Source organism: Gracilinanus agilis, chromosome 5 (assembly GCF_016433145.1).
Source record: "Gracilinanus agilis isolate LMUSP501 chromosome 5, AgileGrace, whole genome shotgun sequence".
Lineage (NCBI taxonomy): Eukaryota > Metazoa > Chordata > Mammalia > Didelphimorphia > Didelphidae > Gracilinanus > Gracilinanus agilis.
In genome coordinates this window covers 187,387,495-187,412,814 of record NC_058134.1, presented here as the reverse complement: position 1 = coordinate 187,412,814, position 25,320 = coordinate 187,387,495, and the positions used below count along the sequence as shown (strand labels likewise).

Sequence of the window (25,320 nt, the reverse complement as noted above, 5' to 3'; positions counted from 1 at the left end):
TTGGTAGCACAGGATAAATCATGCAACAGGTCAGTAAGAAAAAGAATCATTAAAAATATAAAGGATAACAATTGATGTTATCAGTGTAAAAACACAAAGTAATCTCCCAAAAGTGACATTGAAAACTAATGAATCTGAGCCTTGGACATTACTCACAAAAGTATTCATTTTGGAAATATTGGTTTTTGTTTTTCTTAAACAAGGATAGAATTTAAAATGAACTGCAATAATCCTATAGGTGTGCCAAGAGATGCAATAGTCCTATATCTATAAAGATGTTGCCCCAATCAAAATCATAGGATAACAGGCTGGAAGGGACTTCCAACAATCATTTAACCTCTATCACTTTACAAGTAAAGAAACAGAGACATAAGATATAAAGGGAATGCCCATGGTCATACAGCTACTTCTTTTATGGATGACAAAACTAGACTAGAAAAGTTCGGTGATTTGTATAATATTATACCATTATTAAGGAGCAGAAGCTATACTTTGTACTCAGTAGTCTGCTACGCCACCAGATTGGCTTTTTTTTTACAAAATTATACTGCTAATATACTGTAATACTCTAATGAAGTCCTCTTTTAAGTTATTTTAGCCAATTTCCCAAAAGGAAGTTAGATGGTCTGAACAATTACATTAGTCCCAAAGAGGTGAACTCCTCTGATCATCAGTCTAATTACTATGCATACATCAATACTGTTCTCCTTAAATCCATTGGTCCCAAAATGGAAAGAATGCTGTGGAGTATTACTTATCTAAGACAATCCACAGAGCCTGAGGGGAAAATGCTCCTGGGGAAAAAGGAGAACATGTTTTAAGTCACCTTAGAAAAGGGGAAAAAAGGTCTGTACTTAAGTCACAAAACTCAGAGAGGACAGAACCCATCTTGAAGTCAGGAAAAACTGGGTTCAAATCCTTCCTCTCAGATATAATGGCTGCGTGCCTGTGTGTGTGTGTGTGTGTGTGTGTGTGTGTGTGTGTGTGTGTGTGTGTGTGACTGTAGACGACTTATTTAGCCCCATCAGTGCCACCAAGTAACAATTTTTATCCATACATTTTAGAACAGAAGTCAGTCTTCATTGGTAGGGTAAATTTCCTATGCCAAAGAAACCTCAGTCCCACAAACAAAAAAAAAAAAAAAATTGAATAGATGGAATTCACAGCAGTGGAAAGGTCAGCAAAGAGTGGATCAGAGTTAAAGCAATTCTTGGGGGAATGGTAAACAGTGACAAGATAGCCATTTGTTTTCAACCATTTCCCCTATCCAAAAGAGATTTATTTTATACTTTTACATGAGCACATTAACTGTGCTTCAATCTCTTTGATAAATCAACATTTCCATGTGTTTGAAGACTGTCCCTTAATTCTGGGGCATACACATTCCAGGTGACTCCCATATCTTCTTTTCAGGGACATAGTCCAACTAGTTCACCACATCTGGAAGCAATGGTCCTGTCCCATGAGTCTATGATGATTGTCCATCTATGATTAAATTGGAAAGAATAAAGATTTGTTGGCTCTAGATCGGGATGAGATAAACTCATTGAAACCCTAAGAGCACAATGCCTGGAGTAAGAAGAATTTGAGTTTAAATCAGGCTTCAAATACTTACTAGCTGTGTAAACCTGGATAAGTCACTTAACTCTTTGGCCTCAGTTCCTAATCTGTAAAATATGTTGAAGAAGGAAATGGCAAACCACTCTACTACTTTTGCCAAAAAATCCCTAAATGGGGTCATAAAGAGTCAGACATAACTAATACAACTGAACAACAGCAATTGCAAATCCTGCTTCCCTATCCACACCATCCACCACTACCCCCCAAAAAAACCCACTAATTTTTAAAAAAATAAACCCTGAAAAGAATAGTGTATAATCCATAGGGCTTACCACCTGAGTGATGAAAAGGGCTCTTTTACCTAATCTACTTGTTTCAGGAAAGTTCTACCAATTTACAGGGAAAATAGTCAAGTTGATCTTTGACACATGAAGACTCCTAAGAATGTTGATAGCCAGCTTATCATTTAAAAACTATCTTGACTATCTACAAGTTGGTCTGGGTTAGGGGTCTGATCAAGGCAGAAAACAGCAGAACCATGTCTTTTCCCTTGTCCTAGACACTCTTCTTTTCTTTTTTTATTCTAAGAGAGCAATAGCTTTCTTTACTTACATTGCATACAGAAACCTGAATTTGTCTCTATAGTTTTCACCTATTGCTCTCTCTGAGTCCAAGAAGAACTAGAATTTAATTCCTTTCCTATAAAATGGGAATTCCAATATTAAATATGACTTTTTCTAGGCTAAATATCCTCAGTTCCTCCAACTGAATCCTCATATTGCAAAATGCCTAACAAAGAGGAGAACATGCTGTAATGGAAGAAATACTGGATTTGCAAGCAGGGAATCTAGATTCAATTCTTGTAATGCTACTTATTGCCTACCTCTGTGACCTAGTGCAAGTTATTTCACCTTTGTGGGCCTCAAGTTTCTGAGCCATTAAATGAGGGAATAGAATTAGACTTCCATCTCTCAGTCTCTGACCTGCATATTGAAGTCTACCATTACCTAGGGTCCTTTCATTTGGACTCTGCAGCATTTCTTCATCCCTCCTTTAATGGAGTCTTTACTGAGAGAGGATATAACGAAAGAATGCTAGAGAAAAGAGTGTGCTGGGAGTGAGTGACATTCCAAAAAGAAAACCAGAATTTAGACTGAGTTGGGTCAAAAATGCACCAGCATTCCAAAAACCAACCCACAACATGAAAAGAGAGAGAAGAAGTTAGTAGTCGTAGCTCTTAAGCTATATGAATCAACATGAAATATGGCAGGATGAAAGGAATTTATGTAGAACTAGTAGATATTCCTGAAATTTCTATTTTTGTCCCTCATGGAGCCTTCCTACCCAAGACCATATTCCTTTTACATGCTGATCACACATCATCCTTCTTTTGGGGGCTCAGCAATGGATCAAACTGTTCCACAAGAATATAACTAAACTTTTGTTTTACCTAACACTGTGTTAAGAGCAAATTAAATGTATTCAATTAAATTAATAAATAATTCTAAATAAATAAGTTGAATTAATAAATAAAATAAAAATTAAATCTAAGAGCATTAAAATTTATGCTCAGAAAGCAAGAATAATGTTTTTATTCCTCTTGAATTCCTCTGAAGATTTGACTTCTTTTATAACGTATTATCTTATATAGTAATGTAACAATTCTAAAGTACAGTTAGTGCACAGGAAATTTTATAATAACATAATAGCTTGAAGGCCTATTGAGTTTTTGCCTTTTTACTCGTGCCTGGCAAAATACCTGTTCCATAAGTATTTGATTTCAAGAGACAAGGAGGAGATAAAAGAATAATCAAAAAGGGATGTGAATCCTGAAACAAACAAAAAGATCATTTAAATCTCCTAATCTTATATTTATTGTTTCACAGAAACTAATCATTTTATAAAAGAGGCTGTTGTGATTTTTTTTTTCATTTCAGATTTCTTACCACTAATGAAAAGTCTTTTTTGCAACCGAATTTATGTATTATTCTTGGTCACAAGTATATTGCAGTTCAATGCTTTTGCCATTATGTTTTCTTTTCTGCCAAAATATATGGAACAGCAATATGGTATATCTGCCTCAGAAGCAATCTTCCTAATGGGTATGTCAACTTTTATATGCAATATAAGCAGTTTTTTTACTATAATTTATGTGTATTGTAACAGAATGGGCTCAGTAAATCTCCAGATGGAAGGCTTATGGGCTTTTTTCACCTTTGGTACACTATATTTTCCCTGTACCAGATAAGGGAAGAGGAAGCTAAGAAGTGGTGAAGCCTCCAAAAGCTCTATCCTAAGATAAATAGGCTTTCTAATTTATCTCTCTTCTATTATTCCTTTTAAAATAAGATTTCATCAGTGCAACATGAGTTCAAACAGTTGGAATACAAAACTCTTTTCTTCCTACTTTTGTGACCTAATTTACTCTTCTGGGAATGAGTGAGATGGCTGTAGGAATGAGTGTGGCAAAAGGCAGTGAGGAGTGGTGATAAGAACCTCCCTAGGCTCTGGTTTTCTAAGCTGTCAAGGTAAGAAGTTAGACTGAATCATCTCTGAGGTCCCTTCTAAATGCACGATCCTATGACATCCTATCCATCTTTGAAGGTCCTGCTAAAATACATCTTGCCTAGGAAGATCCTGATATACCTGATCAGAACTGAACTCTCCCTCCTGTGAAGTGGCATGCTACTTTTTACTTCATATTACCTTTTTATATCTTGTTCTTATTCATTTCTTCCACTTTGCACTTAGTAGGTCTTTAACAAATACAGTGTCACAAAATCCTTAATGTTGTTTTAAGCTTTGATGTTCAAATGAAAATTACTAAATAAGAGTCTCCCTGACTTCAGCTGAAAACCCCACTAAGACTTTTGGGACACTGTGTACTTCTGTATTTAATAGGTCTTCCTTCCTCCTCCATCTCCCCACACTTCCCCCTTTTATACCACTGCCCAAATAATCCTCCTGTGATTGATTTCATAGAATACAAATTTTAAAGTAGGGGAAACCTGAGGGGTCATCAAGCTCATCCTCTTCATTTTATGGCTGAAGAAACTAAAACTCCAAAAGGTTACTTTTCTTGCTCAAAATCATACAGCTAATAAAGGCCTGAGCAAGAATTTCTCCAGGCCCATTTGGCCTTACACTATCCCACAGTGTCAGCAAATTTCTGACTCCTGCGCTTAAACTGAATAGACGTGGATTACATATTTTTAAATGTACTTTAAAATGTTTGCTCCCACTTAAAGACCCAAACTTTCGGTCCTATTCTTCAAATTGCTGAGTCTTTGCTGATTTGCAGGTTCATCCCTTGTTTCTAGTTTTAAACCTTTATGCCCCAAACCACAAAAATCTCTCCTGGTTTTAATTAGCTAGTTTCTCTTACCTAGTTTCTTTTTTACTGTCTTATGGTTTTCATTAATATTTGTTCTTCAAAACAATTTAAGAAAATTTTTAATGCTATTACATATAGAGATCTTGGCTAGGTGGTTAAAGAACTACAGTGTATAAACAAGAATTGATCTTTGACTTTATGAAGTTTAATATCTAGAAGACAGATACTCAAAAACCTAGATAGCTATAGAACATGATATATAACCAACATATTAGGGAGGCTTAAGCAAAGTTTTGTTAAAGATTTTAGGGGAAATGTGATTACTAATGGATAAAACAGAGGAAGGTTTAATGGAAAATGTGGTATTGAGTTTTAAAGTTTTAAAGATTAAGAATTCAACTGATGAAGAGAGGAATGGAAGATATTTTAGGCATAAAAACTTCATAAACAAAGACATAATGGGCAAAAATATAGTTTATATTTTTAATAAAGAAAATAACCTAGTCTAAATGGAGCCTCAGAGAGTACATGGAAAAGAGTATTATAAAGAGTAAAAATGGAAAGAAATGAGGGTATCAAATTGTGAAAGGCTTACAATACAAGGCAAAGGAGTATAAATGTTATTCAGTAGGCAATAGGTAGACTCTAATGGTTTTTTGAGCAAAAGACAGACATGCCCAGATTTTTATACTGTATAAACATTATTCTGAGAATAAAGAATAAAGAGAGGGATGCAAAAAGAGTAAGACTGTCCTAGATTCAAATCTGTCCTCAGACACTTCCTAGCTGTGTGACCCTGGGTAGCTCATTTTGAACCTCAATTTCCTATCTCTAATTGCTCGTCTTCCTTGGAACTGATGCTTAGTATTGATTCTAAAACAGAAGGTGAAGGTTTTTTCAAAGAAAATGGGAAAAGGTAATTAGAGAAGACCTGTTATAATTTTTTTCTGTTATAAAGTTTTTGAGGTACCTCAGATTAGTGCTAACGAGGAAATGTATTAATTAAGGTGGCGGCAATAAGAATAGAGAGAAGATAATTGATTGTGAGAGATATTATAAAAGTTGACAGGATCTAGTAACTGGTTACAAATGAGAGCTGAAGGGGAAGGAAGATTTAGAATTTCAACATTTTGAATAGTGGATACCAAGTAAATGATGACATCCACAAATAAAGAAGAAAGAAGAGTTTTGAGAGGTAAGTTAATGAGCTCAATTTTGGACTTGCTGACTTTCAGGTACCATTTAGTCACTGAGGTAAAGATGTCCTTTGGGGTGTAAGAAAAGCAAGACAGGAACTCAATAAGGACATCAGAGTTGAAAGTGTGCATTTGATAGTTATCTTTAGAGAAGTAGTCATTAAAAATATGGGAGTGAATGAGTTTGCCAAGGGAAATGGTAAAGAGTAAGATGAGAAGAAAAAAGCTCTGCATGAACAAAGAACACCCATAGTTAGGCAAGGAGAAAATCCAGAAAACAGACTGAGTTAGAAAGAAAATCAGAAGAGTACAAAGTTTCTTTATTGGAGGAAGGAAGGTAACCTAATAGTAGGGGAGTTGTCAATAGTGTCAAATGAAGAAGAGGATGAGGATGGCAAAAAAGGTCATTGTATTGGAATATTAAGGGATCATTGGTGACCTTTGGAAGTATTTTCAGGAGCATGGCAGGAGCAGAAGGGAGATAGAAAAGGATATTGAGAATAGAAAGGGAATGGAGAAATTGGATGTAGAAAACTTTGGGGGTTGTTTAGTAGTGAAAGGAAGAAGGAAGATGTGGTAGTTAGATCACAAGAGATGGATCAATGGATGAATTTTAACAATTACTGGGGATAGGTATTCTTCTAAACAAATTAAATGGAACCAGTGAAAAAGGAAGAGTTGAAGGTCTGTGATAAGTGGCATATTTGCTGGAACAAGGATCTAGAGTAAGCAAGAGAAAATGGAATCCATTGTAAAAGAGACATTAGCCTTAATAAGAGTAGGTACAACATGTTTTGTGTGCTGAAGGAAGGAAAAGATAATGGGTGAGAGTGCTGAGATGTATTAAAGAATGGAAGAGGAAGGCTAAAAGTCTTTCTGTCACATTGCTTCAGTCTTTGGCATGAAATAGACCATCTACTAAAAGTTTTGGGAAGGGAAATGGGGAAGAAGAAAAGAGAAAATTTGAAACATGCTCCAGGGAATAAGAGAGAAAGTCAACAGTGGTCAAGTTTAAGGTTTGTCAAATAATAGTGACAGCCCGGCTGAGTTTATACAATATAAATGTATTATAATAAGTGATGTGAACTCACTTTAATTTCTCTTTCATTATTCAGTAGCATTGGAGCAAGACCAAAGACACTGGATGATAGAGGTAAACTAAGAATGAACAAGTTTGGAGTGGTTAAAGTTCAAGGAAATAGTCTTTTCTTTTTTTTTTTTTCATTCTTACCTTCTGTCTTAGAATTGAGACTAAGTGTTAGTTCCAAGGCAGAAACGCAGTAAGGGCTAAGCAATTTGAGCTTATTGAGTTGCCCAGAATACCCAGGAAGTATTAGAGGTCAATTTTGAAGCCAGGACTTTCTGTATCTAGGACCTGCTTTTTATCTACTGAGCCCTCCTATCACTGCCCTAGAGTAAGGAGTCCCAAGGAAGGAGATAGTGAAACAAGTAATTAGCCATGTGATTAAGGCTGAGTTTAGGGGAGCAAATGAAGTAAGAATAGAAGACATAGACTGAGAATATAGATGAGTCAAAGGATTAAATATCATTAGGGCAAAAAGTTAGCTTAATATAAATAAAAGAGGGAGTGGGGGCAGAGAAATTAGAGACTATAATTGGAAAGCAGAATTCCAAAGTTTCAGAGTATAAATGTAGTACAATTCTAAGAGGTGTAACGATGAGGTGTAACGATGCTAGTATGTGGCTAAAGGGGATTAGAAAAGGAAGTTATTGGATTTGGGAGAGTCTGATCAGTTTTGTGATTTGTTAGAAGAATGATTAAGAAAAATGTTGAACTTTCTTACTGAAAAGATTAGGGTTGCACAAAAGGAAGGCTGTGAATAAAATGTTAAAATAACAGAAAGGTAAAATAACCTGAAAGTCCTGAGACTATGCTGTTTTCAGTAGACAATAACATCCTGTACCATTCCCATTTTTTGTACTGACAACCAATCTAGTGTTCTCTTAAAATGCCCTATATCTCTATTTTCCTGACATCCCTATAAAAGTTCCTAATTTACTTTCTCCCTTAATCTACACACCTTCTTCCACACATGGCATATTCATGTGTAGCATGCATACATTCTAGTATATACATACACAAACACACAGATACATATTTATTGTCTATTAGACCCTATAAGAAATCTACATTGCTAGCCTCATTCACACTGCATAAAAAAGCCAGTTCATTAAAATTACATGAACACTTGTTCAAATTTTTAAAAACTGTGACCAATTTCATAATGATCTTTCTTTTTCCACAAACTCATGATAGCTGAAATGAAAAGGAATCCTCTTCTAGAGGCAAACTTTAGTGTAATTAAAATGAGATTCTCAAAGAAGATCCTTAGCTCTAGAAATCATATCAAAAATCCATTTCAAATCCAAATTCACTTCAGTAGGTGAAGATATGATGTGTGACATAGTCTATAATTTTAGCCCTGTTACAATGTTTCCCTGTTTATTTTCCGAATTGGAGCTGAATGTAATTAATGACTATCCCTTGAAATTCTGAACCATTTTAAGAAACCAGGGGAAGCTAAATGACTCTCACTGAATACAATGGAGTTGAGAAGACCTAGGTTCAAATTTGGCCTTAGATACTTTTTAGCAATGTGACCCTGGGCAAGTCACTTAATCTCAATTGCCTTACCATTCTTCTGCTTTGGAACTGATGTATTTATTGATTCCGAAACAGAAGGTAAGGGTTAAAAAAAAAAACAATCAGCAAATATCTATTTGGCACCTACCCTCCTCAACATTTTTTTAGGTGCTATTAGAGATAGGAGTAGGAGTACAAAAGTAGTGCAGGATAGGATTTCTTGTCCACAAGATACTTAAAATCTAATATTATTGTATAAATCCTCCAGGTTTGCTAAAAATGTTTTAAAAATCATATAAACTACATTTTTTTCAAGTCATACCTGTCTGGAATAGGTATCAAGGTGGTGAAATAAAGGTCAATAATTAATTTTTGCAAAATTTAAAATGTTAATTACCTGGAGCAAGCAGAAAAGCTTCGGTGATTAGAAGATTATAGATGTATTCCTTTCATCTAATGCTGTTTGTAAATTTCAATATTATTTGTTTTTATAGGTATTTATAATTTGCCTCCAATATGCTTTGGATATTTAGCTGGTGGCTTCATTATGAAGAAGTTCAAGATAAATGTGAAACAAGCGGCTTACATAGCATTTTGCATCTCTTTATTGGACTACTTTTTGAACATGTTATGTTTTTTAACAATATGTGATAATTCTCCAATTGCTGGCCTAACTGTCTCCTATGAAGGGTATGTTCACTTCAATCTGACATTTTCCCCTAAAAATGCCAATTTAAGTTTGGGACATAATTTCCTCCCGTATACAAAATTAAATATTCCTTTTGTCTTCATGAAAAGATTACTTTCTTTTTGGATTTCCTACTTTTACCCCAGGCCTTTTTCTACATCCCCTTCAATCCATCTATTCAATACTACCATATTTGAACAGATGGGTCTAGGTGCTTAGCAATAAATGAAATAGGTTAGGGTTTGGGATCAAGGCCTTAGAGAAAATGTATTTGTTCTTCTGTGTATATATGACTGCATTCCAAAATCTAGGGCTCTCGGCTATGCGTCAGAAGATAAATAGTTCCATGACTTACAAGTGTAGGAGCATCTCATTTAATTAATCTGTAAAATGAGTGAGCTGATCTAAGTAATCTCAATTATTTTACTAAAATTCCATAAATCTATAATTTCAGGATCATCTTTTTTTTAAATCAACTATTCTCTGACTCCTATTAGTCTTGGTAATTGAAAGTTGACAAAACTTATTATGTCAAGCTCATAATACAACACACACACACATACATGCAAGCAGATTTTGGGATAACTATGGCTTTGCTCTTTTTCAATCCTTTGCTCTTTCTCAAAGAGAAGCATTGGACTAGACTCATATTTTCTACTGCATAGCAGATGTTTATAGTCTAGAAGCATGATCCTCTTTGGAGATGGGAAGTAAGAAAAACCATAAGCCTTGGTTACTAAAGAATCAGTATTAGCTTACCATCAGCCTATTTAGTTCCCTCCCATCAAGCATTTGTCACACAAAAGATAATCTCAAATAGAAAACAAACACATTTATCCAAGCAAAAAGTATGCAAAAATTGAAGTCTTATATAGAATTCATATGTTCTTTTAGTATCATTCCTTTGTTTTTACTTCTGCCAACTATCCCTCTAATTCAGCATTTCTGTGTTCCAGATTTGTTAATTCTTTCCTTCTCACAGTTTGTGCTTCTTTGGAAACATTCTCCATCATGGATTCAATGTTACCTACTCTGCATTTTGTTTTTAAGTTCTACATTTAGAGCTCTAACTTCTAATACTCAGTCCCAATTTCTTCTCTTCTAAATGAATGAATGGAAAAAACACTTAGTAGCATTCGTGCCAGTCACTGTGATAAACTCTGGTGCTACAAAAACAAAAGTGGAGACAGTCCTTGACCTCAAGGAATTCACATTCTAATATGGAGAGGCAAGACATGTAGGGAAGTAATGACCAAGGAGATATATTTTTGAATCATGAATCATCAACTCCTCTTTTGAACCATTCTGAAATTTCTTGCTGTTGTTCTATGAGCTCTAGGAAGTCCAGTGCTCTCTGTTTCATGAGACAATATTGGTTCACTACCAATATTTTTCTCTATATAGTTTTACTCATTCTTTCTTCAGGATTTGATTTATTTATCTGCTTTTATTTAGGCCTTCTTGCTACTTATTCCTTGACTCTTTCACCTGTCAGATTTCCCAAGGCTGCCTTAGCCTTCTTGTAATGGAAATATAGAATTCTCTGCCTTGAATTATTTCTGGTATAAAGCTGATTGGCACCAGAGGATTTTCAGTCCCCTTTCCATCACACCATGTAGTGTTATTCCCTACTAGTCTATAGTTCTTTTGCCACATAGATAGCTGACACATTTATAATAGCCTTCTTCTTTTGTTTCTTTTTCTTCGTGTGGCTGAACCAAATCAGAATCTGCCAGTTCATATAGAGGCAGGGAAGGGTTTAGTGGTCCGTAGTCACAAAGGATCACTATGCCTGGGCTCCTGATCATAAGCTTCTTGTGGCAGGCAACAGGTAGCCAAATGGGGTCAGGAAGAGTCTAAGTGCTGAGTGACATCTCTAAGTCTTTAAGTTCCCAAGATATAACTCATGAGGTTTTTACCGTATGCCAGGCCACAGGTCAGGAAGCCAATCACTTACCTTTTAGAACAACCTGTGACTATTTCACCTATTGCACGATTTCTTTCTTTTTTGAAGTTGTCAATTAGAAGGGTTTTATAGAAAGTAACTGTTCTGCCTTTTAGCTGTTCATATCTGAGCAGCAACATTTTTTTTTCATAGAACTAAAGAATTTGGGAATTAGAATGGATCTCAGAAGCTACCTAGTTCAAGTAATATCCAAAAGGAATCCCCACTATGACATACCTAGTAAATAGTCATCCTAATTCTGGTCAAAGGTCTCCAGGGAGGAGGAACCTACCACCATTTAATGACTTGAAACTTCTCGCTAAAACAAAAGCCCCCTGAAAAATGTCAGCAATTTTCTAGAGAAGTTGTATGGCTAAAAGTCACAGGACAAAGTAGTTTCCAAAGAATTAAAACTGAGGAAAACTTAAAGTAATAGATAGATGCATAGTGCATATGAAGAGATTATGTAAATTTCAACCAAGGAATTGTAAAGGAGAAATTATAGAAAAGCTGTTATCAAGGAAACAGGTGATAAAAAAAAAAAAGGTGGATTAACAAAGTGGTAAGATCTAGTAAAAACCAAGGGACAGCTTACATGTACCATTACTATCACTGTTATATGAAGAGAATGAACAGGAAGAATCCCAAAACAGTTGTTATCAAGGAAACAGATGATAAAAAAAAGGTGGATTAACAAAGTGCTAAGATCTAGTAAAAACCAAGGGACAGCTTACATGTACCATTACTATCACCATTATATGAAGAGAATGAACAGGAAGAATCCCAAAACAGTGGCTGGGTCCCATGTCAATTTATAATCAGTTTCACTAGAAGGACTAGCTACATTGATTAGGTCACAGATCAATTGGTGTGTCAGAGTAATATATTATGTGATATTCACATGAATCTATTTGGGATTATATAGATATAAATTAAATTAAATTATAATTCTATTTAGAATCCCCACTTAGCCCAATGATTGATAAATGATAGATGCACAGTAAATAAGTATTGATTTGAAAGGGGAAGAATATCATGTTAGGAAGATCATTGGACTTACATTCAGAAAACCTGGAGGAAGTTTAGGCTCTGCCACTTAAACTAAATATAGAGAATATAGTGTATAAGTGAGCAATTATACCTATGCCTCTGTTTTTCCTTTTCTAAAATGGAAGATTTGGTTGTACAAAATATGTAAGTTCTCTTCTAGCTCTGAATACTCTTATAGTTTGATTCTATGAAAAGTTCTTTCCCAGATTTCACACTCTAAGAGTTGATGAATACATGACATAAACTCATGTATATTTGAGGTAATCATGTGACTTTCATATGTGCCTGCTGTACATTTTTTCTGAGTTCTGACTCTCCCTATGATCTCTATTCCATTTTTCAAGACAATAGGGCAGTGATGGTGGACCTCTTAGAGACCAAGTACCCAAACTGCAACCCCCATGCCGCATGCAAGCCACCCATCTTACCCCAGATGGGGAGTGAGGCTGCTGGGCAGAGGAGCGGGTGATGAGAGAAATGTTCTCAGGTGCACGTGGAGAGGGGGAGGGAGCAGCCCCCGTAGGTTCACCAACGTGGGTATAGGGCCTCCTATCTTCTGACTCTCTCATCTTAGATCCATAGATCCTTGGAGCATATAAATATGCTGGAAATAATTAACAATACCTTTACTGTAACACATTAATATTTTTAGGTGACACCATATTATATGATCAAAAGAATACTGATAAATTAGAAGATCGTTTCAAGCACTATCTCTGAAAATATCCATGTTACATGGCTGGCCATTTAAGCAACCTGAGTCTAAATGACTCATTTGTAAACTATTAATAATGATACTCTCATCAGGCTGCTGAAAGGAAATTGGTTTTATAAATTATTAAGTTGTTAATGCAATTAGGTATTCAAAACCCATTTATATATGATGCTCTTTATTGGTTGAGATTAATTTTACTCAAGGCCCTGTCTTAGTGACCTGGGGAGAAAAAAGATTCTAAGTCTTCTAGTCTTTAGCTTCAAGAGAACAGGTATGCAGATCCATATTTCCTTCAAGGACAAATCTCTAATAGGAAAAGAAGATGTTAGGAAGAAGCTGACATGTAAAGTAGCAAGCACCTCCATTAGGTCCTTATAACCCATTTTCCCCATTAGAGAGTATGGAGAATTTTCCAGGGGATGAGAATTGAGACAATCTTCCAAGCTTCCACCAACTCTGCCCCTCATGCAGCCACAGAGCATCAAGTAATATGTACTGTGAGATATTATTATCCATGTGCTGGAGGTCCTAACATAAATACTTGCTTTGAACATTTTATAAGGGAAAAGGAAAAGAAGTATATCCTTCATTAAATTTTTTTCATAATATTCTAAAATACTTTGTATCATTTTAAATCATTTACAGAACACAACGGGATGTGTATATGGAAAGAAATTTACTGGCTGACTGCAACATTGACTGCAATTGCCAAGATAAAATATGGGATCCTGTGTGTGGAGATAATAATTTGTCTTATATGTCAGCTTGTCTTGCTGGTTGTGAGACATACTATGGAACAGGAATAAATATGGTAATACACAGAAATTCTTTATGAAACTTGTGAACTCAACTGGCATTTTACAACTGAAAACAGCCTAGGTATCATTTGGGTATCAAAAATTACAATTTCCAAATTTTTCTTAAAATCTAAATTAATGCTGCATATACATTTGCAGGGGGAAATAACTGGTTTCTATATATTTTGGCTTGTTTTTTTGCTTCCTAGATTTTACTGTCCTGATATCAAAATAATTCTTCAGTATTTAAAACCACCTAGCACAGTGTTAGCAAACCTTTTAGAGATCGTATGGCCAAATTGCACTTTCAAGGGGCCTTTGAGCCCCCTGCATTACCCCAGAAAGTGGAGGGAAAAAATGCTCACAATGGGCAGCTGGACAGAAGGGCATGGCATGCAAAAGATGTCCTTGGGCATGGTGAAGAGGGAGAACGGAGCAGCCTCCACCTGCACACTACTAGAGCATACATGCCACACCTTCACCAACATGTCCCTAGCAAAACAAAGGGTGGCATTTAGATAATTATCCAGATAATCCTCCCTCCAAAAAATTTCCCTGCATACTGAACTCTGGAATATTTAAATAACCAAAGTAAAATAAGGGAATCAAACTCTAATCACATGGATAAATTATTTTTATATAATTCTCTTTTTTTTAAACCCTAATATCTTTTATATATATATCCTTCTGTATTAATTTTTTTTGTTATAGGGCTAGGCAATGGGGGTTAAGTGACTTGTCCAGGGTCACACACCTGGGAAGTGTCTGAGGCCAGATTTGAACCTAGGACCTCCTGTCTCTAGGCCTGGCTTTCAATCCACTGAGCCATCCAGCTGCCCCATATAATTCTCTTTTGACAAATGAATTCATTATCATTGTGAGGCAATGAAATTGCCTGACATTTTGTTGTTGTTTTTACAATCAAAGTTGTGATTGTATAAGGAGTACTAAGTGTGGACTCAGAACCTATGTTATGAAAAAAAATTAATATACTCTAGTAGATATGGTTGCTACATTGGGAAACAATAAGAAAATTATATTTTCAAAATAAAATCATGTTTTTATGGTAAAAAATTACTATTGTGAGAAAGACTTCACAAATGCTTGCTTTTTTGTATATATGTATGTGTCTAATATATTTATATATTGTTATATATTATATATTATACATAAATATATTTAAGCATTTTAAGGGAAAAGGGAAAGAAGTATGATCTTTATTAATTTATTTCATAATATTCCAAAATGCTTTGCATCATTTTAAATCATTTTCTGAATCTGTCTAGGATTTTAGATAGATATATCAATAAATCAATAATAGAAATTGATATGGTTAGACATAATTGATTTAGGAGATATATATATCAAAATTTGCTTTTAAAATAGTTGACATAGTATAAGTATATCTGAACATGTCCACAGGATGTCTTATAAAGAAAATTATTTGTTCTGCTTTATTCCTAAAGCCTGAAAAAGTAAGCAAGGCCTTAGGGAAAATGGTCTCTTAATTAATATCCCTCATCTTGATCTAGTTTTTTTTAGTGAAGAATATTTAGTTTTTCAGTTCAATTTTTTTCCTAATGGAGGCTTTTTTCATTATGTCATAAAGAGTAAATAATATACTTCTAATTACATTATTTCTTTTCTGTTTCTTTTGACAGAGCTTCCAAAACTGTAGTTGCATTACATCTTCAAGAAATACTTCAGCCTTTCTTGGACTATGTGGCAGTAGTCCAGCCTGCTCTCTGATGCTTCAGTACTTTCTGATATTGTCAGCACTTAGCAGTTTCATTTATTCTTTAGCTGCAATACCTGGATACATGGTCTTTCTAAGGTAGGAAGATTCTCTTTTTTAATACTGAGGATCATCAATCTGGATTGCTCATTATTTTAAAAGTTACCTGTTTTTTTTGTGTAAGCATATGGGTGATCCTTGAGGATGAAACTGTCTCTTCTATTTTTTTATATATCCCACAGTGATTAAAATTATATAGAGTTCAAATATAGTCCATGCTTTAAATGTAACTTGGTCAACTTGGTTGGCTTATTGATGACCATGGGCCAAGAAAAATGGCAATGTATTGTTCAGACTAAGAAATAATTTAAAGAGCTAATTGCTAATTTTCCTTGACCTACCATTCTACCACTCCTTTCCCTTGCTTTACCAGAGCAAATAGGTAAAGGATATCCTTTCTCAACCTAATATGAGCAGGACCAAGTTGTAAAAACTGTTTCTGAAGATGTCTTGCCAAATGATGGAAAAGGGACAAAAATTCACAACATGAACAAAACACAAATCACAGTACTATTGCCACTGCTTAAATAAATCTGATCATATTTTCAGAGTAAAAAGTACATCTTTCCATATTCTTTGCATCATTCACAAATAAGTCTTAGTCACTGACTCTCAAAGGCCCCAACAATACCAATTTCCCAGTGGAAGCATGAAGATAAAGTTAATGGAATTAAACAACAGCTTAGAAACCTATAGTAAATCACTTAAAAGGGGACTGAGAAATCTTTCCTTTCTCTGCCATTTGTATTAAATGGGTGAGAGGGTTGAAAACTTGTGTACTCTGTTCATTAAAAGGGAAGTCAAATGACCCACCTACCCAACAACAACAACAAAGTCTGAGGACCATCTGAAACTCTTGAAAGTCATTTGGTGTTACTGCCATCTGCTGCTCCTCTCTTGAATTGTAGGTGCTTTTTGGCCTCCTCAATGAAGCTGATGAAAGCTGATTCAGAACTAGCACTCTGAGTATGGCCTAATTTTTATTTTATTTATTTATTTTTGGGTGTCCATCTGTCATTTACTTGAAATTTAGATTTGCTGCATATGAAACTGCAACTTTACATTTGTTTATTATGTATACTATACTGCTACCTCTGGCCAAGGGGTGTATCTTTTCAGACATGCATGTTGATTGATTTTACTTTCCAGTTTTTGCCAATAATTAATCTAGTTTGTGTAAGTTTTAGGCCATGAAAGGAGGAGGATCAATACATGGCCCCTGGATCTGTGGAATAGAATTTTAAGGCTAGGAGGGATCTTAAAGTCCATCTCCTCCATTCTTCTCCTTTTATAGAGAAGGAAACTGAGGTTAAAATGTAAAATGTTTGGTCAAAGTTACATAGCTAATAAATAGCAGAGCCAAAACTTGAACCATGACCTTTAGATTCAAATCCAGTGCATTTTCCCCTTCATTGCTATTAAAAGTAAAAGGCAAAATTCTCCCTCCTTCTTCTAGTCTCAAGTCTCTCCAACCACCCCACTGTGCATATGCATTGCTGTTGTTCAGTCTTGAATGACAATTCATGATCTCATTTGGAGTTTTCTTGGCAAAGATACCAGAGTGGTTTGCCATTTGCTTCTCTAGTTCATTATATATATGAGAAAACTGAGGTCAACAGATTTAAATGACTTGCCCAGTCACAGAGCTAGCAAGTGTTTGAGGGCATATTTGAACTTAGGTCTTTCTTACTCTAAACCTACACCACCAGCTCTTGCCTTTAAGGAGATGAGACACCTATATATAGGCACCAAAAGTTACATAAAGCCACATAAAGAGACTTATCTAGGACCCCTTTGCAAAAGGATAATTTTTTGTTGTTGTTTCAGTACTTGGTTATTACTTTCAGCCTTGGTTATTAAAATCACCTTACTTTATTAGTTTCTTGGCCCATTCATTTAGAATTTCCTCTTTCTGGAGCCAATCAATTCTTCATAAATTAGAAGAGCTTTTAATTACCAAATGAACCTAACAAAGTAAAACTGAGGAATCTTTATTAAGAACCACTTTTCTTCTAGATCTTATCCATCAATAGCTAGTTGTCTAATCAAAGTGATGAACTCATAGGACATAATTAATTAACTAGAAAGAATGAAGGTCTTAAGTGAAGTAGTTCATCAGCAAGACACAAAAATGATTCTTGTGGAGCAGAAGTTCTTCACTTTTTGTGTCATGAACCCTTTTAGCCATCACTAGTAGATATTAAGGTACTGGCTGAGGTCTCTGATTGAGTCTGGTACTCCTAACAGAGAAGTAATAAAGAAGATATACCTTCAACTATAACAATCACTGGGCTTTTTCCACTTTCTTATTTTATCCATAGTTCTGATGTTCTCAATTTCCATGCATAAAAGCATCAGAGTCAGCCCTAGGGGAGAATGGAATGTAGTGAGTTAGGTTCCAATGCCTCTGGACTCTCCTTTTCTCTTCCTATGTGGACCATTCCCATTCAGTATTTTCCTAGGGTTTCCATTGTGCTCTCCCTTTTTAGCCCTCATCATAAGCCCTGTCACCAATATGACTAAATTGTAAGCTCCTAGAGTATAGTGACTATGTAGGTTTCATAAAAGTTAGAGTTGAAAAGGACATATTTGATCTCCAAGGTGCATATTATCAAAACCCTTTGTGTAAAGCAGATACTCAAAGTTTAATTGATAAAAACTTTGCTGCAACAAAAGGATCCAATATCAAATGTCACATCATTTACACTTTAGTAGGCATGTAAGTCCATGTGTTACCTCTCCAAGGGGTGTTTGCATTTTAAATCATCATTCATTGTGGAACAATATTTCCTTTAACAAGAATTAGAAACATCAGTGAGCCTGAAACATTGCTGGGAGTGAAATGAAGAAGTCTTGTAGAAAGAGGATGGGAATCAGAATTTTCCTAGTCCCAGATGATACTCATTCTAGTTGCATGACCATAGATAACTTATTTTACTTCTTCAGATCTCATTTTCTTCCTCTGTAACAAAATCTGAGTCATTTTCAAACATAAACCCCTGAAAATTACTCCCAGATTCAAGTTGTGCTTTGGGTCAGCATCTATTTAACCCCTATCTAATGCTTCTTTTTGTTCGATCAACCCCAAGGACACATTAACTTGAAGCAAAAGCACTTAAATAAATAGAATAATAGCAAGGAAATTATCAAGGGAAACACCCTTGCTCATATCTGGAAATATTCTCCTGCAGACCAATTAGGAGAATTAATACTGGAGAGCCTCAGGACAATCAGCTCCTTAGTCAATCAGACCTAGCCACCATACTTAGACAATCAGAAAAAGCATCCCAGGTAAGATGGAGCTTTGGAACTTCCATTCCTTACTGGCAAAGATAATTTCCACAAGCCAACCTGATATTTGTATAACTTCAGTGTGAATATATTTGATCCAAATCCTTCCATGACTGTCAAGTAGTCTAGGTTCACATAGGTTACTATGGCGATTTAATAATAAAAAGAAACAATAACAGCCACACAGTGAACTGTAGAACTAGCAACCTTTTTCTTGTACCACTATAGCAAGAGGCAAATCACTAATAGAGAAAAAAGTCCTTTCAATAACTCTTTCATATGGTAGTTTTGTGAAAAGTATTTTTTTCCAATAGGCTATCTGAATATGTTATTACACTTGAAATCACAATGCGTTGGTTAGTCTTATCAGGTAGCTCCTTGGGTACTCTTTCAACCGTCTTTTATTTCTTTTTCCTTAACTTCTTAGTTTGACTTCAGGAAAACTATTTTCTATAATTCTTCTAGAGTTTAAACTGCTAAAATTCCATTATTTTGATCATAGAGAACTTTTACTCTTTGAAACAATAGTTTTGATTTCTTCCTTTAGCAAGTCTGGTGCTAGGCAGCAAGATTGGCATTCCTTTTCCTTTACAAAGATTCAAACAATTTCAATTGAACAAATATTTATTATTCCTCTAGGTACACAGAGTACCATATTAGTCACTGAGTGAATAAATGGACAACTAAAAGAAGATCCTTCCTTCATAGAGTTCTGTCTAGTATAGGAATAGGAAATGAACAATGATAATTATCACACAATAATATATGATCATTGCATTTGAGAATTAAAAAACCAAGTACTATATGTATAAGTACAAAGGAATAATGAAAATCAATCAATCAAAAAACCTTTGTTAAGGACTTCTTATATATCAGGAACTATATTATCACTATAACATTTTTTCAATATGTTGATCAGTTTTACTGAATTAATTTTTTCCCTCTTTTTCTTCTTTTTATTTTTTTAAAGCTTTTGTTATAAGGAATAGCTCTCTGGGAGAATAGGATGAGGAGGGAGCTATCTGTATATGTATAAACTGTATAAACAAAAGATATAAACAAATTTTCCTTTTTCAGAAAATAAGTCAACAAGCAAAAAGTGGGACAGTAGAACATTCCAGACACAGAAATTAATTTAAATAAAGACAACAGTCTAGAAAAGTGAAGTGCAAGACACCTCCATTCTCTCATTAGAGGAATAGGAAACTATAGCTTCAGAATGTGACCCTCAGACTCAGTGGTTGTCAGTTGGTTCTGCTAGATGTTTTCCTTTGATGCCCGGAGAGGTTTTAAATGGTTTTGTATCTGGAAACAACTGTTGTATGGAAGAGGGGAACGGTACCAATAGATCTTTAAGAAAGAATTGAAAAGACAGGACAGAAACATGAAGAATCTTGCTTGGCAGATTAAAAAATATAGCCCCACCTGCAGGAACACAGAGTGTAGAGAGGGAAGTAATTTGAAAGTAGGTTAGAAAGATAAGGATGTTCCAGACTGTGGAAATTAAATGACAAAGAAGTTTTAACTTTAATGGGAGGGAGGGGGTAATAGAGACCTAAAATTCTTTGAGCAGAGAGGTGATATGATCACATCTGTGCATAACATTAGTCTGACAGTGGTAAAAATGAAAGGTTTGAGCGAGAAAAAAGTTCACTCAATACAAGATGACATTTTTGAGGTCATTGCAATATTCCAGATATGGTCATCAGAAACCATACAGGATGGTGGGGAGTGGGCAGCAGTGGGAATAGAGAGATGAGGATAGGTGAGAGAGATGTGGTGTTAACAAAATCAGACTCTGATAAAGGCTACAAAGGAGGAAACTAGCGGAATGACACTAATAAAAATGGCAGTCTGATCATAAACAGTATAACCACTCTCTGAGCAAACAGTAAGCATCCTTACTGGTTTCTTAAATGTGTAAAGTCTGAACAGAGAAGAATAATTTGTAACGAGTCTTTTCTAATTCATTTTCTATTGACAGTACAACTTTCTTTCTTTCTTTCTTTCTTTCTTTCTTTTCTCCCCTCCTAGGAGCATCAAGCCCAAAGAGAAAGCTCTTGGTGTGGGTCTACACATGTTTTGCACAAGGATACTTGGTAAAATAGGTTATTCATTCCCCTTTCCTTTATAACATCCTAAATACAGATGAAACAAAAACTAAAGGTTATATAAATTATGTAGTTTCATCATGGTAAAATTCCAGCAAATCCATTTTGTACATTGATGTTGCTTCATTTTAACTTCTACCAACATATGTATATATTCAGATATGTAAAAGTATAAAGGCAAAGACAAAAACGGGAAAATAAGCAAGAAAAACAACAAACGGGAAAAAAATTCAAATAATACATTCATACTGTTAACACCAAGACTGCCTATCTGCTCTACTGGTGATATCAAACTCAAATAGAAATACATAAAGATCAGTATACATTGCATATTGACTAAGAAAACCACATATTAATATTATCTATGCTTTATTGTTTTTCATTTATTTTCTTAAATTATTTCACCATTACTCTTTAATCTGGTTCTGCAGGGTTAGGAGTATTGTGGGCCTCATATATTTTACTTTTTTTAGGCAATGGGAGTTAAGTGACTTGCCCAGGGTCACACAGCTAGGTAGTGTCTGAGGCCAGATTTGAACCTAGGACCTCCCATCTTTAGGCCTGGCTCTCAATCCACTGAGCCACCCAGATGCCCTCCATGTTTTACTTTTCTGCACTACATCAATGCTACCTCTGGTTGAAATATGAATCTAGAAAAAGAAAACAAATAGAAAAAATATTATTAGAAAGGACTTGACACTATTAACCAATTTCTTTTTTTCTTTTCTTAGCTGGAATTCCAGCTCCCATTTACTTTGGAGTTTTAATAGATTCCACATGTTTACACTGGGGAACTCTGAGGTGTGGAAAGTCTGGAGCCTGCAGGATATATGATTCCATCAACTTCAGGTAACAATAACCGTTATTTACTGGATCACTAAGTAAAAGGCACTCTCCTGAGATAAACCTTCAATAAAATCCTACACTAATGCTTTATTGGGTCTTGAAAGTAATCGTGTGTATTCTAAAAGCTCTTCCAAAGAAGAAGAAACAGGAATAAGTCTTACTAGCTGGAAGGGCTTCAGTTATGGGTTAGGTGATAGACTGTGTTTAGATCCCTTCAGAGAAGTCCAGCATAATACGATGTTGGCCATGAGCTGATGAACTATTTTGACAACAGTTCAAGAATCTTCTTTATTCTTCTATTTATTAAGAGGACACAGAATTGTAGGATTACAGATTTGATACTGGAAGGAACTTTAGAAGTCATTGAGTTCCACTTCCTCATCTTAATTGATGGGGAATCTAGGGCAGAGGAGATAAAATAACTTACTCAAAGACACTCAGATAGGTAAGAAGCAGAAGCAGAATTTGAATCTAGGTCCTCACAGTCTAAATTAAAATTATTCATCCTACTACATTTATCTTATGTAGAGTTTCTTATAAGTGACTATAATTTTTCTATGGCATTTTTTTCAATTACTTTAAATGCAACATTTCCATTTTCTTTCTCTCTTTTCAAAATAATAATAGAGATTTGTGAAGAGCTTTACTTATGTTATATCATAAAATATATAAACTAACATTACAAATCATGACCAATGAAGATATGTAAAATATTGTGTAAATAGTCATAATATTCATAGACTCATAAAACTAGAGTTTAAATAATAGCATTTATATCTCACTTTAAGGTTTTTAAAAAGCTATACTATATGTGGCATATATTATACATATGTGCCAGATTTATCAATATGAAAATAAACATTTATTAAATGCCTATTATGTTCACTGTGCTAGGTGCCAGGGACATAAATGTAAAAAAAAAAAGCAGTCTGTGCCATTAAGGAGCTTACAATTTAATAGGGGAAGACAATGTACGAAGGAAAGCTGAAAAGGTTTTGGGAAAGGGGAGTGAGGAGTGAAGTACCTGATGTCTGGGCATGATGGAAAAGTTAGAGAAGTCCCAGAGTAGTACAGCCAGGTATGAAATGAGATTTGATCCTCACAACAACCCTGGGAGGTAAGTTTCTATTATTATTCACATTTTATAAATGAGAAAACTCAGAGACTGAGAAAGGTTAAGTTACTTGCTCAGGACCAAACAGCTATTAAGGCAGGATTTGAACTTCTTCTAAGTAAAATTCCAATGCTTTATCCACTGCCCTACCTAGTTACTTCTGAATGACCTGAAGGAGATCATTTAATCCCACCCTTAGAGAGGGCTTTTTTTTTAAAACAATATTCTTGACACAGAGTAGGGCAGTCTCTGCGTGAACACCACCAATGACACATCATTTTTACAAAACTCTAGTAGTCAATAATTATTGATGATAATGTTGATACTGACTACTTTATTCATCCATCTTGGGACATATGACATATGGATCTCCTTTTGGTTCAAGTATCCCAATGCCATCAACAGAAGCCTATCTATTTACAATTCAGTGACTTATTTTTAATAATTTGTATAGATTGGCCATTCATTTGGTCACTTAATCACTCAACTGGTCACTCATTGGTCACTCAGATAACAAGTCATCATGGAATAATAGGTCTTTAGGGTTGGAAGGGACTTCTTTTTATTATAGAGAGGCTAGGAGGTCAGTGACTTGCTCAGAGTCACATAAAAGATGGAGCCAGGATTAGATGTGGATCTTCTGACTCAAAAATAAGTGACCTGTCTACTATACCCTGCCTTTTCTCTCCAATTACATTTAATCTTTCCTTGGGGGTCAGAGAAGTATCCTTGTTGTTGTTCCATCGTTCAGTTACTCTATAATCTGTGATCCCATGAACCATACCATCTATGGAGTCTTTATGGCAAAAATACCAGAATGGTTTGCCATTTCCTTCTCTAGTGGATTAAGACAAACATAGGTTAAGGGACTTGCCTAGGGTCACAGAGCTACTGTCTCAGGATGGATGTGAACATGAGTCTTCCTGATTCCAGTCTTCCCCAGGACTCTATCCTAGCTGCCTCTGAAGTATCCTTAATGAGCCACAAAAAAGTATGTGTATATCATATATAATATATGAACACATGTGTCTATATGTACATATACATAACGGTCATTGTGTGCAATTATTAGATTGTAATCTCCTTTAGGGCAGGAATCAGAACTTGTTTATCTTTGTGATTCTACCAAGTACCTAGTACTGTGCCTTATACACAAAAAGAATTAACTGAAGCATTGTAGTAGAGTGGGTAAAGCACAGGGAGAAAGTTAGAGGACTTGCATTGAAATCTGGGCTTGGCTACTTGCCAATAGTGTGACCTTGGTCAGGTCCTCCCACTTATCTGGGTCTCAGTTTCTTCATTTATAAAGTGGTCTGGTTGATCTCTAAGATCACTCCTAACTCTAACTCCTATAAAACACTGAAAGGTTTTTGATAAAATGATAGCAAAGCTATCTTATGCCCATGCATAGATAATTTAGTGTTTGAGAGTGGGTGGGTATTCAGTGTCCTGCCTGCCTGCATAAGATCTCATGAGTTTACATTTCTTCACAGAACTATCTATCTTGGATTGTCGACCACCCTACGAGGAGTGAGCTATGTTCCAGCCTCATTCATTGTACTGATTTTAAGGAAGCAGATTCAGTCAGCTGAAAGCAATACTACAGTGACAGAACTGGTCATTAACAGGAAGGAAAATGAAGACAAAGAAATAAATAGGCAATTTATACATTTGAAAGATGATGAAATACAAACAAAATTATAAAATTTAACTAGATTTCTATTTTTCAGAGTGAGAGACCACACCACAATTTATTTACTATTGAAATTGATCATAATTTTGTTCTCACTTAGTGATAATACATTGTGATGTTTTTCTTTTTTTTTTTAACCTGTTTTATTGATGCTGTTTGTTTTAAAATCACAGTCCTTTGTGGAAACATACCCTCCTGCCAGATCAGAAATGAAACTCTACCTGGTAACAATAAAATAATCAAAAAATTAAGTAATGACCAAGTCTGACAAACATATACAGCATTCCTAGTTTGTCTACTCTCTGCTAAGAAGAATTTGTTTTATTATCTGTTCTCTAGGATCATTTACTGATTTTTAAATTGCTCAGAGCTTATCTTCCTTTTAGTGAATTTTTTCACTTACTTTATGGTAGTTATTGTGTATATTATTCTTTTGTTTCCATTTTATTCTATTATTTCTTTCAGTGTCAATTTATAGAAATTTTCCCATATTTCTAATTCCTCATTTCTAACTGGATAATAATATTTATTAACATTCAAATTATGCAGTTTTTTCAACCATTTTCTAATTGATGGGCAC

At 35.0% G+C, this 25,320-nt stretch overlaps 1 protein-coding gene across 2 annotated transcripts in view; it reads left to right on the top strand.

The window, feature by feature from the left end:
- Positions 1-24,994, top strand: part of SLCO1A2 (solute carrier organic anion transporter family member 1A2) — a 43,909-nt gene extending 18,915 nt beyond the window's left edge. The window contains exons 10-16 of one of the 2 annotated variants that reach the window (XM_044679778.1): positions 3,498-3,662; positions 9,190-9,385; positions 13,739-13,904; positions 15,552-15,724; positions 21,011-21,075; positions 21,819-21,936; positions 24,541-24,994. In XM_044679778.1, the coding sequence (XP_044535713.1) occupies positions 3,498-3,662; positions 9,190-9,385; positions 13,739-13,904; positions 15,552-15,724; positions 21,011-21,075; positions 21,819-21,936; positions 24,541-24,751 (1,094 nt within the window). In that variant the 3' untranslated portion in view covers positions 24,752-24,994. The remainder of the gene's footprint in view (positions 1-3,497; positions 3,663-9,189; positions 9,386-13,738; positions 13,905-15,551; positions 15,725-21,010; positions 21,076-21,818; positions 21,937-24,540) is intronic. The other variant, XM_044679779.1, reaches the window with a different exon arrangement.
- Positions 24,995-25,320: the final 326 nt, after the last annotated feature.